Genomic DNA, 20,379 nt, shown 5'->3' on the forward strand with positions numbered 1-20,379 from the left:
GAAAAATGTTGCAATTTATAGTACTTTCCATATAATTTTTGAATATCTAAAATTTTATTTTAATATATCATATTAATGTAATCTAATTTTAATTTAAAAATTAGTCAAATTGACTTTCGAAAAAAAGCAGCATGACAACTAAAAAAAGACGGAGGAAGCACCTATTTAAAAATAAGTGTGCGCATATTTTTATATGTACTGACTACTGACTGTATGTGCATATTTTTATATAATCTCTTTTTAGAATTTTACGGTTATTGATATTTTTCCTCTTGCTTTAATCTATTCTTATTTAACTAGTGGTCTTTATCTTGAAATCTTGATAAATTCAAAAATACATTTCATGTTAAAAATAATTTGTTTTAGTTGAATTCCTGATTCACTAGTGTTTAATTCAATTATCACCAATAGTATTATGTTGTATTCTAAAAAAATTCAACAAGCACTATAACATCAACAAATCCATGAATTTTAACAGTACTCAATACTAAGAACCTTAAAAGTCGAACCCATCAAGTTAAAATTCCGCTGATACACCTTTATATTTCACACCTGCATTACAAGGTCTTAAGACTTCCCTACTTTACCTAGATTTCTTCCTCTTAACAAACAAAGAGGAAAACAAGAACATGTATTAACATCTCAAAAAAAACTTGTAAGAAAATTAAAGAAACTCAAATGCATTTACATTGATGGACAAAAAAAATTACAACTAGAGGGGCATGACCTGTTTAGCAAAATGTTAAACTGATCTTAAGTAAGGTGGTTAAGGCAATTGAGTTACTAAACATCAATCAAACTAAGGATCAAACCTGGCTTCAATAATGATATCCGTTATGCTGATATTGTGAATCATGGTGATACTGTGACTCGAAATCATAGTGATATACATGACTGGTTTGTTCGTATTCGTAGTGAAACAAGTCACCTGGTTGTCCAACTTCATAGTGCTGGACGTTATAAGATGTTTGAGACGTCCCAGATGGCTCGACTTCCTTATGATCTTTGGCATCATGAGTTGGGGATGGAGAGCTGAGTTCACTCAACGGGGGGCTGGGGCTGTCAGGAGGAGGCTTTTTGTCGATTTTAACGTCCTCCAGTTCAATCTCTTCAAATGAGTGGAATATAGGATGTAGATATGCATCAGCCAAGTATGCTTTCAAGTTGGTGTCAGATTCAGAAGATCGGTCTTGCAAGTCCTTTTCCATTGCTTCCTGAAAATGATCATGAACATAGGAGAGATGTGAGATGTTATTCCGTTACTATTTGTTGACGATACAAGTACATAGACTAGTGTATGTTCTCTCTATCCGCTTAAGCTTTTAGACAAGGTTCCCTCTAATTAATAAACAAAAGTGTGTTCCCTCTGTCAGCTAAAGCTTTTAAATGAAGTGGTCGCAAGATTCATCACGGAGAAATATGAAGAAACGGAAGCATGTGTTATATTCCAGAAATGTGTTGAGAAAGATGTAATATATGACTAGCAAGTGAAGGTTACCTCAATGGGATACTTTCTGAATGCAGGTTCAAATCGACTCTTACAATACTTGTGAAATGTTAAGGTTAAAACAGGCAACACCACGAGGAACGGGGTGGACTTTGCAGCTTTCTTTGTGCTCAACAGACCCATCAGAAGAAGTTGAGATATTACTAAGCTTGCTATAATGCGCCCATGTACGTGGGGCCAAAACGCAGCACAACTTTCATAACGTTGGTTGTACACATTGATTACCTGTATAAAACAAACTAACAATCAGAAATCATGGATGATGAATACACCATATAAAGCTATTTCTTGAAAAAGGATACTATTTCCTCCCTATATTGGACTATTTAACACCAACTGTCACCAAGCAACAGAAATTGACTCCCGCAATTTTGCAGACCCTTATTTTAGCAATATAAAGGACTCATGATCCAGAATTAGTCTTCCATCAAACGTAAATTTTAGAGATTTTAGTATTGCTCACACGTGCTTTGAAATTGTATTGTTTTACTAACTTCTACGTATGAGTGAGATTTTAACCTTTTTTAATCATAAATTGATTTCATCACTTCCTACTGAAACTGATATTCCTTAGTTAAAAAAATGAAAAGCTAACAACTCACTTTATACTCCACGAGTCGTTGACCATGACTTTTTATGTTTCCAACCCAGTGTCTAGTACCTGCTTTAGGGGCATCCAGTTTCGCACAGGGAAGTTCTACTTTGAGTGAACACGCTCCATACCTAGGCAACTCCATTCACAGGCTCGAACCCGAGACCTCTAGTTAAGAAGACAAGGGTATTTACTACCCTACCACAACCTTTCGTGGTATTTTTACTGATCAGTCACTTTATTGGTCCATGATTAGAAAATGACTTCATAATTCTTATGATAAGTTGAAGTAGTTGAGGGATATTCTGTGCTTTTATTACGTCAATCTTATCTGTATCAATATTCACAAAACGTACTGAGAGATATTCTCATTGAAAATTCACAAAGGCTCAATTTTTTGTTGCATAGATCATCGAGTTTAATATTACTCTTTTCTGGTGGCATTCATAATTTAGAACATTTTCCCCCTATTCCTTCTATCTTTTTCTGTACCAATTCTAACTTCAATAATGTAACTAATACTCTCCATACAAAAGGAAATTTAAGTGACAAAATTTCCCTGTATATATTCATAAAAATGATAAAACGGTAACATGGGTATTGTTGTGAACACTCGAACTACATTCCCCATATGATGCCACACAAATCTTTAGGTAACTCAATGTTTGATCACTGATGCAATGAATTGCTCTTATAAATTGCTTTCAATACAAAAAAAAAGCTACTTCCAGCTATGTGCTCTAATAAGGTTTATAAACAAATCGACAAGTTAAAAAGAAAACGAATAAAGGAATAAGGACTAACCTGATGACGGTAAACGAGATAAGCAAAGGCAAAGAAGATCAGTATGAAAGGAAGAAGGATTGGAGTAACCACAGCATATACTATTCCCAGAAGAAAGTATAGTTGAAGACTTGGAAGTGTCTCGGGAAAATCTACGCTCCCGGGGTCCATTGCTCTCTCCACGTCCCTTTCAGTTTTTACAAGGAACATGTTCTTAAGATGAAAAATAACCAGAGGTTTCAATCTGAGAATTTCACCAGCAATACCAGCCCAACCATCAACCATTATATATGTCATAAAGAAAGTTGCTTTCATTGGTATTGATACCCCAATATTTCTCGGTATCCTGCATGAAAGAAAACAAAATGCTATAGAACTCAAAACTTCCTCGAAAAGAAATGAACTTCTGTCTCAGAAAGTGCTGCTTTTTCATATTTATGTCTAGTAAAGAAGCACTTGTTTATTCCTTATGTCGAAATAACAAAAAAAGTATACGCCTTTTCTCCAAATTTGCACCCTTCAAGTTTAATGGATTACTAAGTAGTTTCAGTATTTTAAAAGGAACTCCATCTAATTTAAACTTTTGAAGAAAAACGGTAGCAACTTAAGCTGGAACTCCATCTATATATTTTTTTCGAAATTCGGATCTCTAACTATAAATTACATGAAGGGGCAGTAAAACAAATGAGAAACAATACAGATGATCTTTGAGTTGCTTATATTCTCTTTCAAAAGGGGCAAGATTCATAAGGTCCACAAGGCTATGTTGATGTTGGCTATAAGATTGTTCGAGTTCCATTACAAACTCAACATTTGTTCCATTCTGATGCAACAATATCGTCAAGGTTATTGGAGGTAAAAGAAATAAGGAAAATGAGAGCAAATCAAGAATTTTAGAACATTCCAAAGATACAATAAAGTTAGTGTTAACCTAAGCTAGTGCTGTTCCTTTCTCTTGGACCATGTCTTGGTCAACATTCAATAAAGCTCTAGTTTCATATTTCTCACCCTTAGGCCTTAACCATTGTGAGAACTTTTATAACATAGAATTATGATTATCACATCATCAAAGAATGAGGTTAACATTTATGTCCCACCACGCATAGGCATACGTCTTTCATTGAGGGAGCAAATGGATCTATCATGTATCAAGAATACATGAACATAGTACAATCATCATAATTTCTGAACTATGATAATGGACCTAAATAACCATAAAGAGTACTGGTGAGTTGCGGAAAATCACCCAATGATATAGTAATCCAACAGGTTTTGAGAGAGAGAGAGAGAGATTACTGGGTAGCTGATTCGTGAAGAAACGCATGAAGTTGCTGGAAAGCTGTCCCTGCTACTATGCTCCCCAGGAATACATTGACCAACATAAAATAATAGTATTTTGCAGCTGTTCTCCTCTCAAGCACTGATAATGCCACATGTCCCTCAATCTTTGACATAAACATCAGAATGGCAGGAAGAACAAACAAGAACACTTTAAGAGCCAAACCAGGAAGAAAACCCTGTAGAAATGACTTGATAACCTTCCTGCAAGCATTTAGAGAAGTTTTGCTTCACAAGAAACTCTTTAAATACAATGAGTGCTGATATGAAAGAGAGTTATAATACTAGTAAATAGAAATAGAAGTAACGGACTTAGTCAGAACTCTAAAATATATAACATGCATATCTGGATAAAGAAAAAGCTTTTTGACACCTAAAAGGGAATCTAATGATAATAACTGAAGTCCTCTCTTTTTGTCTGTCATACTACGTAAACTAGGATGCTTAATACACAGCAAAATAAAGTGGTAGATTAAAGCACAATGTAGTCTCAAGAAAGTTGCTTAGACATTCATCAAGTCTACTGTGACTTCAATAGCTGAAATCTATCTGCTGAGATCAGAAGAAGCAGCAGTCAGACACCAAGATCATTTTAGATGGCATTTCTTAAGGAGATCAAACCAGCTGATTGGCTAAAGTTTTACAGTTTCTTAGTACCAGCAGATAAACTGATGAGAAAATCTGGACTATGACAATCTGAAATAGGAAGATAATCCATGTTGGAGAAGGTCCGGAAAATGCTAAAAAAACTCAAAAGTCAATAGGAGTATCATATATGAATTTAATGCAGATTGCAGAGTAATGAATATTCATGACAACTTCGGTTGCCAACTTAAACACACACTAATACCGGATGTGGCACTGCACACTGATATTTCCTCATTAAATCAACTTTTCACATAAGGCATGAATGAACCAGATTACCGAAATACTACTCTATTCCAAAGCAAAGACAATATGCATTCTTCTTTGAAAGCAGAGAAAATGTTCTTACCATTCAATAAGTGGCCTGAGGAAAGGTGCAACCTTTTCTAAACCTTCCAGATTAGCCAACGATTGCACAAAGGCAATAGGTATCATGTAAAAGAATACCAAAGCAAACACTGCCGCAGAAATCAAAAGCTTGCGGAGGGTGAGAGAAAAAAAAGATATAGACAGATTTCTCCAATATATATCTCGTGGTTCAGGGGCCCAATTAGTAAGCCACAATGTTGGGTTCTTGCTTTGCTGTGTTTGTGCACAAACAGCTGCCCCACATCTTGAATTAAACGATACAAAGGCAGCTGGCATGATAGATTTTGAGTCCTTGAGAATGCTTTCACGTTCCATTGTCAACTAGAAAAAGAAACATAAATAACAAAGGATAAGTAAATTGGAGAAAAGGAACCTGTATTAAAGCTTAACTTAAGATGCTCCTCTCCTTTCCAGAGACATATGTTGGGGGAGGAAGAAAAAGGACAACTTTATCCAACAAATGTAATAAAGATGTCAATTTTAACGTCTCAACAAAACAAATATAATAAAGATGCTGACTAGAATTTTCACTTGGTCAAGGACAACAAATAAGCTAATCAAACTAGCTACTAAACTCACTCTTCTATCAAACTCCTTAAGCTGCTGTTTGTAGTAGTCAATGGAATCAACTCTCTCGCCCCAAAGTCCAAGGAAGCCTTTCTGCAGAAAAGAGGAGATATGACATGCTGTTAAAACATTAATAAAGTATAAAAAGGATGAAAACCACAGCATGAGAATTTTCTCTGTTTAAAAAAAGGGTAGCAGTGCCATGAGAAGTTCAAGCTAAAAAATGTTGCTTTCCTGAGTTCTATCAGCTAAAAAGTACCTTTGTTATTGGCCTCTTTTCTGGGTTTCTTTCAAACTTAAGCTGGTTGTAGTCCAGCCAATTTTGAAGCCTAGCCCTTTTTCTGACAAGTTTGGCAAACTTGTTGGCATTGTAGACAGCCTAATAAAGATAAGACCAAAGCAACCACACGAAGTAAGCAATTCCAGCCCAAGAAGTGTTAGCAATACTAGGTCAACACCTTCTCACTAAAAAAAATGACCAAAAATTATCCACTGTAGAGTGACATGTTACCTGGTGACAAAGATAGTCGTCTGGATGGTTCTTCTTAAAGAAATTTTCAACACTATCTGTTATTGCGCGTTTTGATTCATAAGGAACATTCCTAACCAGAACCTGAAAGGCAAGATATAAAGGTTCATTGTAAAATGGAGAGCAAATTTTCTATCCATGATTGGTAAATTTTTCAGCTCATGGATAAAGAACATCAAACTTAAGAACAAGGAAACCAATCCCAAGTTAACCCACCGTGAACTGTTCGGCATGCCTGTCTTGTGAAGCCAAAAATTTTAATCTCATTGCAGCTACTCTACCATATTCCTTGTACAGCATAAAACAGGTCCAAAACGTGAATAAGTATTCCATTGCTATGTGGACAAAGAACCTGATTCATGTGAACAACCAATTGCAGCTCCTTTTTAGCATAAGATCCAACAGGAATACACACAGAACAAGAAAGTTCAAACAAAAAGAGGACAAGACAAATTACAGTACTATTTGTAAGTTACCCTGTACATATCTTCATTCCTCTTGACAATATGTCAACTACTCATTAACATTTTCCTTCATTTAGCAGAACATAAAAAATGCATGCTGATACAAAATAAGTCAATATGTGTTACATCATTGTTTCTCCAGGTCTGAAAGTAACCATATCGACCCTCCCTTACGGAAATAGGTCAGCCCAGTGCACTAAGCTCTCGCTGCGCGGAGGGTCCAGGGAAGGGTCGGACCACAAGGATCTAAGTACGCAGTCTTACCCTGCATTTCTGCAAGAGGCTGTTTTCACAACTCGAACCCGTGACCTCTTGGTCGCATGACAGTAACTTTACCAATTCCTTCCGAAATCTCTCTAGTAATATTTTCTCGTGTCTGCAGACAGTTTTTTGCTGAAATAAGTCCTGCCATTACAAGCACATTGATTTCAAAGGACTCTTCTATCACTCAACCTCCAACTTTCTCAAATTCCTTGACCAAGTAGAAACATGGTCCAAAAAGAGAAACTAAGGAAGATGAAAACTTCCTACCATGTTATATGCACGCAATCTAGGTTTCTTTTTTGGCAAGTTAAATACATAATTCCAGCAAAAGGATGTTCCAAAGACTAGAAGCCCATGCACGAATTCTAAAAGAAAACAGTTTTAATACATAAGTCGTACTGGACCACAATATGAAAACAGTAGGCTTGTTTTCTTGACCTTACAAACCAGGAATTATCTAATCAGGCAGTCGATAGTTGACTAAACCAAATAAGTAGGTTAGTAAATTAAATTAAACCTGTCAACATGACCATCAACTTGAGCAGTTGGATGAAGTGAAAACATTGAATTACAGATGAACTCAGAAGCAGATGTTATGACAACAAACGTCATGACAGAAAACACTGGAAAGTGCGAACCACATATGAAATGAAATTTGCATAATGCCCAAAATCACTAGCTTGGATCAACATTAGTTCAAGGTGCTTTCTACTAGCAAACAAGCCCGCCCACCCGTTAGAGGCTCGACTTTTCTAAAAGACAAATTGAAGCATCACCCTTCTAAATCTCTGAAAGAGCAATGCACACATAATTTACATTTGGCTCTTAAAGATGGAGCTTCGTGAAAACTATTCCCTTTTTAAGGAACATCCAAAAATATATGCCCCTTTGTTTTTTAACATACTTTTGGTGCTCCTCAATAATCTCCCTGATAAGTAAAGCTTCCTCTGTATAATACTAAGATTTTAGACGACAGATATCAGAGATCCAATAACAAAATATAAGGAGAGGAATCAGAGTAAGCAATGGTAGAGCGCAAATTTAGCTTTCATCATTTCACAGAAACATATATACACGCATGCTAAGCTGCTCAGACTCTCCAAAGTTGTTGCCGCACCTGTGCCGGATGCTCCAAAATGCACTACTTTGGAAGGATCTGACACGCACCCGATAACATTTTTGAAGAGTCCAAGCAACATAGCAGGCATGTGATTATTGTAGATCAAATGAGAGATAATGATTCAAGAGTAGACTTACTTCAAGGATTTGGGCTTAATATTGGATATAGAGAGCTTATCAATATCACTGACGACCAAATCTTTGCTGAGGAAAAACAATATCCCATCTGACACGTTAACTGGAATAAGAACCAGAAGTGCCACAAGTGCAGTTGGCACAAAAATCTTCAAGCTGTCAAAGACAAGAATGCAGGTATATAATTAGATTAATTTAAATCAGCAGCTCTAGACTACACTGTCTTATGTGGTCGAATATGACAGTAACTTGTTAGCTAAACTACAAAACACATGGATCAGACTCCAGATAAGGCAAAAAATTCCAAATCAAGCAAACAAATTAACTGCCACAGAAATTCTTGAGCTGGGAAACTGCAAAAGGTACACTTTAACATATAGAGATTTTCATTAAGTACTCCGTCTGTCGCAATTTATGTGTAGTAGTATGGATTATGAGGGTCAAAATACTTAATTTTGACTATCAATTTGGGTATAGAGTCCTCAAACTTTCTAAAATAAAGTTCACACGTTTGAAAATTACACTAAAAGTACTACAAATTAGTAGGCCAAAATTGAATTGGGGAAAACTAAAGTAAAATTCTAATTGAGGATTTCAGAGTCTATCTTCATATATGTAATTAGCTCCCCACCCCACACCCCCTCCATAACGAAAGGGGAGCCAAATTAAGTAAATTCTGAAACTTTTCAGCAGAAAGACCATTGGGATTCATCACTTGAAAAGGTATAACCCCAAAGATTGGATTTTTACACCACCCCAGATAGAAAATTCCCAAAAAACATAAAAGCAAGATTAAAAAGTTGACAACTTTCAACATCCCAAAACAACATAATCAAGAAAAGATAGTTTTTTTTTTCCATACCCAAGAGTGTATATCCTCAAGAAAACAGCAGAATCAAGTCCAGCATGTTCAATAATTTGAGCTTCACTCATCTGCATAGCTTGAGGCATCCAGTTGAGAAAAGTAAGATAAGTCTTGAAATTGAGATTAACAAACTTCCCCACAAAATTCCCAACATGCCTAGGAGCACTCCTCTTCCCATTAATGTACCACTTTGGGAAATAAACCCTGTCATTGATTGGCTGAAGTCTAAGAAGAGCAAAAGCCAACAAAAATGCAAAAGCACCAAGAATGTTTATAATTGCTGAAACCCCAATATCACTAAGAGTTGCCATAAGATTAAAACAATGAGAAAACAAGAAGTAACAGAAGTATAAAGCAGAAACAAAAGTTGGCTTTAAAAGGAAAATTGGTGTATAAACAGCTAGTAAATAAAGAAAAGACTACATATATTTATTTATTTATGGATATAATGGGAGTTTTATCAATTGGCAATGGTGAATGGCCTACTACTGTATCTTTTTTTTCAATTTTCAATATGATGATTTGTATCTTTGTGGGTTCAAGAAAAAATGGTTCTTTTTTTTTTTAGTATTGGGATTCTGGGCAACTCTAGAAAAATGAAAAAGAAAACCTCTGAGTTGTTTGCTGACTCAATTAACTTCTGGTTTTGTTCATACTAGTGCGGGTCGTTATTTATGTATCGTCCTTATTAAAAATAGATGATTTTTAATATAAGTTATTTTATAAAGTTAATACATAAATAATTTTATTTTTTTATTTTACTTTGAGAGTTATTAATCTTAAAAAATGAACTTGATCAACGTAAGAAAACTAAATGATTAATTCATGTTAATTGATTAATTCAATTAAACAAAATAATTAATTTATATTTATTTATTGAAAATTTAACTTCAAGAGTACACTAAATAAATGTACAATAATAAACTTACATAATTTCATAAGCGATATAAAATCTAAAATAATACCATATTAATAGAAACGGGGAGAGTACTTAATTAATACGGGTTCAATATTTGAACTTTATGACTTTTAACGAAATAATAATTTAAAACATATTTGAACTATTATTTAATTTTATAAATTATTGGATTTGATAGATCAAAATTGAGATGGTCGGTCAGTATGTGCTACTTTGTCTATTTTTTGTTATATGTGCTATTTCGGACAAAAAGTAAAAAAAAAATAAAAAATTATAACATAAATTAAATATATACTTCTATAATATGTTTTTAAAAATTTTGGTAAGTCATCAAATTTGGTAGTTTTCCATGTTACCAGTGTTTATTGACTTTGGAACATGAAAGATGGGTATTTTTCCTGTTATAATTATTACAAATCCCAGATTAATCGCCGAAATATTGGCTTCATTTAAGCACTCATCTTAANAAAAAGTAAAAAAAAAAAAAAAAAAACTATAACATAAATAAAATATATACTTCTATGATATGTTTTTAAAAATTTTGCTAAGTCATCAAATTTGGTAGTTTTCCATGTTACCAGTGTTTATTGACTTTGGAACATGAAAGATGGGTATTTTTGCTGTTATAATTATTACAAATCCCAGATTAATCGCCGAAATATTGGCTTCATTTAAGCACTCATGTTAAAAGTTTTCTTTTAATTTTTCTTGTTTCTTTTAGGGAAAAGAGTTTGAAACATACTTTAATTTTGGTCGAAATTATTGTTACAATACCAAATTTTGGAAAGGACCTTTTACCTCTATACTATTTAATAGTATATTTTAAAGGTATATATGTGTTTACGTGGACATCATAAATATTGCATCATTTTAAATAGTAATGTGTCTACGTGGGCACATATATACCTTTAAAATACAATATTAAATAGTGCATGGATAAAAGGTCCTCCATAAAATTTGATATCATAACAACAATTTCGATCAAAGTTGAAATACTTTATAGATCCTTTTCTCTTTCTTTTAAGTACCTTTTTATTTATTTTCCTTTTTTAAAGAACGTGCTCAGATTCCAGAAGTCACTAAGTATAAAGGAAAAATTGAAAAATCCCCAAAAGCAGTAGAAAGGCTAAAGTTTTTCTTTGTACTATAGTAGCTTTTCAAAGACAAAAGTAGTGTATTTTTATTTTACTATTAATAAATGTTACAAGAACATTCCATCATATGGTATACAATTTTAAAATTTGTGAAACACATTTGAGTTTTTTATTTTTTGAATTTAACAGAATGAGAAATTTGGGTTGTTTACAAGTCACTAAATTTCAAGAATTCCATTTGATACAACTTTACAAGAGAAAAAAAAAAGGATGTAAATAAGACAAGCATAGTGATAAAATGGATAGGATTGGAAATCAATTAGGTTGCATGTGGATCAAGAAAAGAGAATATAATAAAATAGTAGTAAATTTGTGGACGATGATGTTCAGATTAGCTTTTTCGCACCTCGATTAATATTATGGTACCAGGTAACTTTGTTCACCAAAACTAAGACAGATAGAAAGAATCACCCAGTATTTTTTATTTTCATTAAATTATGAACCTGAAATTTCAAGATTTTCAACCACTTTAATGACCCTTAGTTCACCCCTTTTGGTGCATATTTTTCCTTTTTTTGTTCTTCATACAAACAGCAAACACAACATGGGATTACTGAAATGATACACAAACTTATTGTGTATTCATTTATGTTTTCATTTATTAATTAATATAAATACATATTTTAATGGAGTATTTGTTGAAAGTAAGAAATTACTCTAGTAAATTAAGAAACTTTTGGGTTGTATGGGGTTGTTACTAAGGGTTTATATATTTTTTATATATATAATCACTATCCTTGTTCTCTATGATTAATGAATAATTCTTTTCATTCTTTATCTTTCTGTTTTATTACTTACTGGATTATTAGTTAAGTTAATTAATGCTTAGTGGAGTAGTTTAGAGTGTTTTGTCACATGTGACGTACCAAAATTTTCTCTAGGACAGCAAGACAAAATGTGATCACGTACCAAAAATATACTTAATTATTCCCCAAAAAAATAAAAACTTATCGATAAATATACTATTTTGATATAATATGATCACATAAATCTAAAAGAAGTTTTGGTCATCTCATTATAGTCTAGCAATATCAACATGACTCTTTAACTTCTATAAGCCATGCCAAAAGAAATATGAATAAAATTAGAAAAAGTATCAATAGCTCAATTAATTAGTTATCTAAATTTTCACATTATTAATGACAGTTCGATATCCACGTTATAATCTTCTCCCGCATTTTCCATCCTAATTTGTTTTCATCACAATTCACAACTAATTAGAAAGTAATTTTCAGTGGTGTATTTGTGAGGGAATTTGGTCTGCTGAACCCTCAACAACTAAATAACAACTTTTAATCACGAGTTTAGTTAAAAGTTATATGCTAGTGGTCCATTTTCTATTATATTCAATATAATATATGATTCCTATCATTGTCAAATTCCACAAACAAAAGAAAATCATGTGCATTCTTGGGTCCATATATATTTGATTTTGATAGAGTTATATGTCTTAATTTGCCCACATCAATCAATTGCTTATTCCATTTTAATTTATTTTTCTTAATTTAACTAAGCATGGTTAGAAAATAAAAATTGAATCTTACAGTTTTAAACTAAAAATATATATACCTTTCATCCCGTGATCGCAATCATATCATGTGTAATGTTAAAATTATAGAATTGATACCAAATTAGGAAAGAGACACTCTTTATAAAATAAAAAAGAGAGTAAAACGAACAAATTGTAACAAAGTGAATAGCTTATTCACAAAAAATTGGTATATCCATATACTTTTCAATCAATTAGTTTATTTGTTACCTCCATCATTACCGAGTGTGATTTTCTCTTTGTAAGTATGTGTTAGCCAAAAATTAAATCATAATCTTATATTATAACCTCTTGATGATGAGTGAAAAGTATTGATCATCAACGAAAAAACTTACTCACGCGAACACTAGGGTTTGAATAAAATAAATTGATGCAAAATGTATGTTTAATATAAATATATTTATCACTTAAACTATGATTAAGTGATATACATAAATTTTATTTTTTATTTTAAAATTGAATGTGAATAAATATTTTATTTAAACCAGATAAAATGGGAATGAAAATGACAATAGATATATAGTAGTTAATTTAACAGCTCATTGTAGCCCTCTCGTGACCTTATAATAAGTGATAATATTATCTCTTTAATATTTCATAGCGTGATTCAATTATGACACTTGTCTTTCTTTTCTTCTTTTCTCTAATAATATAAAAATTAATACTCCCTCCGTCCACAATTGTTTGTCAGGGTAAGGTCATGCACACCCCTCAAGGAAAATTTAATTCAAGGTGTAATTTGACTAATATAACCCTACTATACCAAGAATACCAAAAGTCCACATAACTTTTCAATTGAACTACACTATCATTAAGGGGAGAATTGGAAAAAAATGGCTAATTATTTCTTGATTGTTTAAATTGGCAATTAATCTTGGACATCTATTTTTAGTATACCTGCCAAACAATTGTGGACGGAGGGAGTACTTTTTTGCTTTGGTTGGGGATAGTTGGTCTTTCTCATAAAAGCATAAAGCCAACAATATATTCTCCTTTTTCAATTATTTGTTTTAAAAAGCATAAGTTTTTTATATTTAGTAATTTTTATAATCAATTTCATATGTAACATACTTCAGATCACAAGATTCAAAGATATTTTGATACAATACATATATCTTTAGTTTAAAATTATATATATATATATATATATATATATATTAAAACTTCATACCAAAGTAAATTAAATAAAAGTACTTTGTAATAAGTCAACTATCATCAAGTTTTAAAGAGGACCACTTTCACACCCCCACTAGGTAGGATGACTTTTTCGTTTGGTCTACAATAAGAGGGAATGTACTGATTGAGCAAATATTGTATTTTATTGGAAATAAATCCATTTTAAATGCTAAAAATTGATAGAAATATTTTCCTTAAGAAAAAACTTATTTTCTGAAAACAATTTTTGGAAAATATTTTTCATATACCACTGGTTAATTTATTGTACAAGAAACTAATTAATACGGTAATTTTGTTAAAGATAATGAATTATTAATGGAAGTATTGATAAGTAAATTTTTGCACTGTTTTTTCTTCTATTTCTTAAGGGGTTGTTTGGAAATCCATCAAGGAATTGATTTTGTGTTGTAATTGAGTAGTATAATTTTATTGTTGACAATATCATAGAGTTAAAAGTTGAAATTCCATTACAATATTTTGAAGTCCGAACAAGTCTTATTATAAAAATTGAAAATGAAGATGGTTTACTTGTAAGGAAATTTCATACTTTAACGTAAACATAGTGTGATGAAGTTTCACTCGTAAAAAATTCAAACTCGAACTTTACTATACCAAACTTTTTGCGTGTTTTAAACCAGGCTCGATTTATCCAATATTTTTAGATTTTTTCAGATAGAAAAGAATGTAACTTAACAGTATTTGTTGTGTAATTCCTAAACATCTAAACTTATGAAATAAATTAATATGCAAGATAAACATTGTCTCGTCATATATTATGAATATAAGACAATTGAAGAGAAAACTATATTTATTAAATAGTCTAATCATTATTAAAATTAGTATTATTATAATCTCATCACTATTAATTAATCTTGGAGCGTGTTCACTCGACCAAATGACCCCTTATTGTTAATTTGATACTCTCGGGCCAATTTTAAATATATACAATAAAATAATTAATTTACAAAGTCATGTTTTTAGGGGCCGTTTGGTTACTGTATAAGTTGCATTTTATCCATGAATAAAAAGTTGTATTACTTCTACCGTGTTTGGTAGAAATTTTGTACTTAGGTGGAAAAGTCAACATAACTTATATCATGCTTGGTTGGTAGAATTCTAAATGTTGTATAAAAGTTATTCATGTATTAATTTTATACGGTATTTGGTTGTGTTTTTTATAGTCCTACATAATTAATACCAACATAACTTATGAGGGAATCTATGTATAAGTTAAGCAGGGTAGAAGGTGGAATAAGTTATGAAGGTATTAGTTATACATGTATTAAAATAGTAAATTACACATTTACCCTTATTGATTTATTTTTAATTATTTTCATTGAAAATGTTATCCAACTATGCAATTTTCCTAACTTCTTTTTAATACACGAACAACTTTTTTTTTCTGTTTTTATTTGAAATCCAAATGTAATATTTTATTAATATTACAAATTGAATTGCATATAGCGTTATATATTATTAAGTATATTCCACTTCTTTAATTAACATGTATTATTATTTTGTTTAGGATGTGAATTTATACATAATTCATATATTTGGTATATTAAAACTGTATAAACAATATATACAACATATTGATAGAATATTTACATTATATAAAATAGGATATTATAATGTACTTGAAATATATTAATCGTATTTTATTTTTATAAGTTATAAACATAAAAAAAAATATGAAAAAATAGCAGTCCCAATTAAGTATAGAGGGAGAATTTTTTTCTTTACTTTTTATTCAAAAAGAGGGAGAATTTATACTATTTGCTTACTTATTTATTTGTAAGTAATATATATTAATTTACAACAAATTCAATATTCATTAGTTAATAATTTATGCATTGTGCTCTCTACATAATTAAATAATATATGCATAATTAATACTTGCATAACTAAACCCTACATAACTAATACTTGCTTAACTAATACATGCATAATTAAACCCTGCATAACTAAACTTTGCATAACTAATACTTGCATAACTAAACCCTACATAACTATTAGGCCAAACACATACACAACCCCTCAAACTTGCCCTCATTTTCCATTTTGGCACTCCAACTTAACCTTATTCCATTTTAACCCTTAAACTCCACTTTTTTTCTGTACCATTTAAACACTTATACTGATTTTATGATTTGTTTTTATTTATGTTCTTTAATTGCGATTTGTGCCTATTAATTTTCGTAAAAAAATTAAACATTCGCGAACGAACATAAAAATTTTCAAACAATAATATTATTTTTTGATATTTCTCTGTATTTTTGCATGAAAGTAAATTGACGAAAGTTCTTTGATTTTCTTTCTTAAACATTCAATTAAATTAAATAACACAACTTATTTATTGTTTCTTATCATCTAGGCTATCTAAATTTAATGCAAATACTCACTTTTAATTTTTAATATAAATCAATACGAATTAAAAAACCCCATCTTCAAAACGACTCGACTGACTTTGTTAATAATACTACTAAAAAAAGACTCTTGTTCATTGCTAATAACACTACTAAACAATGTTAAAACTCGACTGACTTTGTTAGGTTCTCGGTGATTTTAAAGAAAGAAAACCAACACAATTTCGTCGGTTATTTTTCACACAAAAATGCATAACACTCTTAAAAAGAAATTATTATTTTTTAAAAAGAATTATTTTTTGTTAATTTTTAATTTTTTAACTAAAATTAACTGACACGTGTCGATTTAAAATAAGAAGTTGCAATTGAAGAATATATATAAAAATAAAGAAATCATAAAAATAATATTTCGTCTTAAAATGGTACATAAAAAATAGAGTTTAAGGGTTAAAATGGAACAAGGCTAAGATAAAGAGTGTGTTTGGTATGAAGGAAGAAAACATTTTCCGGAAAATATTTTCCAATTTTCTCATGTTTGGTTGGGTTAAATGTTTTGGAAAATGTTTTCCAAATCAACTCATTTTCCTCAAATTTAAGGAAAATGACTTCCCTTCAAAACATAAGGAAAACATTTTCCAAAACTCTCTTCCAACTTCCAATTAAAAAAAAAAATGTTGAAAAAATCAATTTATTTGGTCCCTACCCTCAAACCAGCCCCCCCAACCACCACACCAAAAAAAATAAAAATTAAAGTTTGTTTTTAAATTCAATATTTTTACCCCACCCTCACCCCTACCACCATCCCTCCCAAAAAAAATATTAAAAGTTGTTTTTAAAAGATATTTCTAATTTCAATTTTTTATTTTTTTACACCCCTAACCTCGACCCCCCCACCCCCCACGCACACCCAGCCACCCCCTATCAGCCCCCCTGCCCCCAAAAAAAATTTTAAGTTTGTTTTTAAAAATATTTTTGACTTCAAAATTTCATTTTTTCACCCCTACCCTCGACCCACCCACCCACGCCCTACCAGCCCCACTCCCCACCCCCAAAAAAAATTTTAAGTTTGTTTTTAAAAAATATTTTTAACTTCAAAATTTCAATTTTTCACCCCTACCCTCGACCCCCCACCCCCCAAAAAAAATTAAGTTTGTTTTTAAAAAATATTTTCAATTTCAACAATTATTTTCTACTCTAGTAAAAATAAAAGAAATTTTTCAAAAACATTTTTCATTCATAAATCAAACACTAAAAATCTTTTTCGGAAAATATTTTCTACTCACCAACCAAACATGAGAAAATAAGTCAAAAATCAATTTGTTTTCCAAGAAAACATTTTCCTTCATACCAAACACACCCAAAGTGTCAAAATAAAAAATGAGGACAAGTTAGAGGGGATGTATATGTGTTTGGCCTAACTAATACCTGCATTACTCTAACCAGTAACCAAACGGCCCCTTGTTACATAAAAAATAGTCAAAAGTCATAGAAAGTATACACTGACTTATACAATATAGTTTGTCAAAAGTCATAAAAGATATACATTGAATATACAATATAGTATACTTATACATGAGTTAAGCATTAACTATACATTATAATATATAAACCCAAAAGGCTGAATATATTTTAACTATACATGAAATATACACTGACTATACATGAAATATACACGGATAAATTCAATCTTGATCAACTCAAAATTACCTCTAAAGTATAACATGCACCAAATTTAGATATGAAATTCTCTTGGTGTTTTGAGTCTTTTGATATATAATTTGCTCGAAACGATTTACGTTTTTGGTACGTCAAATTTTTATTAAAAAAAATGAAGAAGAAGAAGAACATATTGGGCCTATTTTAGTAATTTTAAAAGTTGGGCCAATTTTTCTCTAAAATAAAGAGTAAATTTTAGGTTTAGCAAACATAAAAATCATATTAGCGCTCGTTTGCTATGGAGCATCAGATTTGTATAAAAATCGTTGGCACCTTTGATTTGTATAAAATCGCAAGCATCTAATTTGTATGAATCGCAACGATTTGTATAAATCGGGCGTCTGTGTATATGAAAATTGTGTTTGTATATGTATATGTATATGTATATGTTCTTTGTATTTGTATATCTGCATAAAATTTGAATTTTGTATACAATTGAATCGAGTTAAAACAGTCATATTTGTTTATCAAATCTCTCTCTCGCTTTATAGAAACACAAATTATACATTGTATTTTGTATAATTTGTGTTTGTATAAAGCGAGAAAGGCAAAAGAGAACTGGGCAAGGGAAGATTTGTATTGTATAATTATAAGTGTATAGGACGAAGAGATGTATTTGTATTTGTATATACAATTTTCTCTCGCTTTATACAAACACAAATTATATTTGTGTTTGTATAAAGTAATAGAGGCAAGGGAGAGTGGTGAGTGAGAAATTTGGGGAGAGAGGCGAGAGAGATATTTGGGGAGAGAGGTGAATGGCAAAGTGTTTGCTACGGATTAGAATTAAATAAAATTGTGGTTATAACATTTAATTTGAATTAATAATTTGCTATTTTATACAATTTTTTCTAAAATAAAAGGCCGAGAGGCCCACTTTGCATAATTTTCCCATTTTCTAATACTTTGGGCTCAGTTGGGTCAATTTAATCCAATTTCCATATGGAAATCCAATCCACATACTTCTTTTAAAACGCCCATTTGCACTTTTTCCCTATTTTGTGTTTGGTCATTAATTTATGCCTTTCATAATAAATAATTTTTTCGTAAGACATAAATTTATATTTATGTGTCATAATATTTCATATAGGCATGACTTCAATTTTTAAATAATTTATGCTTCACTAAGCATAAATTCGATTGTTAAAAAAAGTAAAAATTTAAAACCAACCTATTTGAATAGATAAAATGTGCAAGTTTATGAAAAAAAAAATCTAGGTCTATAGTTCACCTAAGTGAAATGGAGAATATCTAGATGGGAGAAAAAAAAAGGTAAAAATTACACAAATTTCATAGTATTACGAGCTAATTACATCATATTCCTACTTTTTTAAATTACAAAAATTCCTTAAAATTGAAGGATTTCGGATACATCACACAAATCTCAATACATCGTGTTGATTTTGAATACATCAATCAACGTCCCGATACATCGCGTTCCGATACATTAAGGATTTCGGATACATCACTCAACGTCCCGAAACATAACTTCCCGATACATTACTTTTGTTAATACAAGAACACCTGTTCCGATACATTACCTTTGTTGATACAAGACACACTTGTCCTTATACATCGCGTAAGAGTGATGTATCCTAGAAAATGAGAGATAGGAATTTTTGTAAATTTTTCAAATGATAGGGAATTTTAGAGAATATAGAAAAATAAGTTGTGTATTTAGGTAATTTTTCTAAAAATAAACTATACTGTAAATGAAATATTTTTTTTATACGTAAATATCAAATATTGAATACCATTAATGAGCTATAGGAATATTTTTTATCAAATGTCATTTCCAGCATATAAATATAGTTACATTTCAAACGGTAATTAACTAGTGACAAGTAGACTATGTCTTTATGAGCATCTATTCAACTACCATATTTATAAAACCTATTTAATTCAGTAAACTTGGTCATATTTTTGACCAAAACATATATGTTAGTGAATTTGTCTACTCTATCAATCAAAGTTTGGTGAGTTCTTTCAACTTTTGAGAATGGAAGGTAAATATAACATAGGTAGTCATGAGCTGACTAGTAGTTGTTTTGTTCAACCACCTAAACCTACTACATCCATTTGAAGAGGTAAAAAATAGTTAACGCGTTCGACCTTTTTCTTTTCTTTTTGGAGTAATAATGATGTTCAGTAGCAAATTGTGGAGTAATGATTTTCATTAAGGACGTCAAAATACAAAGAACTAAGCACACAAAAAGTCCAGGGAATTCAACATATAGTATATAGTATATGTATAATTTAATATTACTTTTTACCATCTACATTGTAATTTTCCGATGAATTGACATCCTTTGGACAAGAATG

The 20,379-nt window shown here is 31.1% G+C and overlaps 1 protein-coding gene across 1 annotated transcript; it reads right to left on the reverse strand.

Moving 5' to 3' along the window:
- Positions 1-664: 664 nt before the first annotated feature.
- On the reverse strand, positions 665-9,720 carry LOC125841429 (CSC1-like protein At1g32090). Its single transcript, XM_049520562.1, has 11 exons — positions 9,175-9,720; positions 8,316-8,468; positions 6,547-6,682; positions 6,313-6,414; positions 6,061-6,180; positions 5,814-5,894; positions 5,215-5,555; positions 4,179-4,424; positions 2,904-3,228; positions 1,499-1,732; positions 665-1,214 (listed from the first exon to the last, which is right to left on the reverse strand). Exons 1-11 carry the CDS (start codon positions 9,486-9,488, stop codon positions 819-821), a joined length of 2,448 nt encoding a protein of 815 aa, XP_049376519.1. The 5' UTR covers positions 9,489-9,720; the 3' UTR covers positions 665-818.
- Between the last annotated feature and the right edge of the window lie 10,659 nt (positions 9,721-20,379).

The sequence above is a fragment of the Solanum stenotomum genome, chromosome 10 (assembly GCF_019186545.1).
Source record: "Solanum stenotomum isolate F172 chromosome 10, ASM1918654v1, whole genome shotgun sequence".
In the NCBI taxonomy this organism is placed as follows: Eukaryota; Viridiplantae; Streptophyta; class Magnoliopsida; order Solanales; family Solanaceae; genus Solanum; species Solanum stenotomum.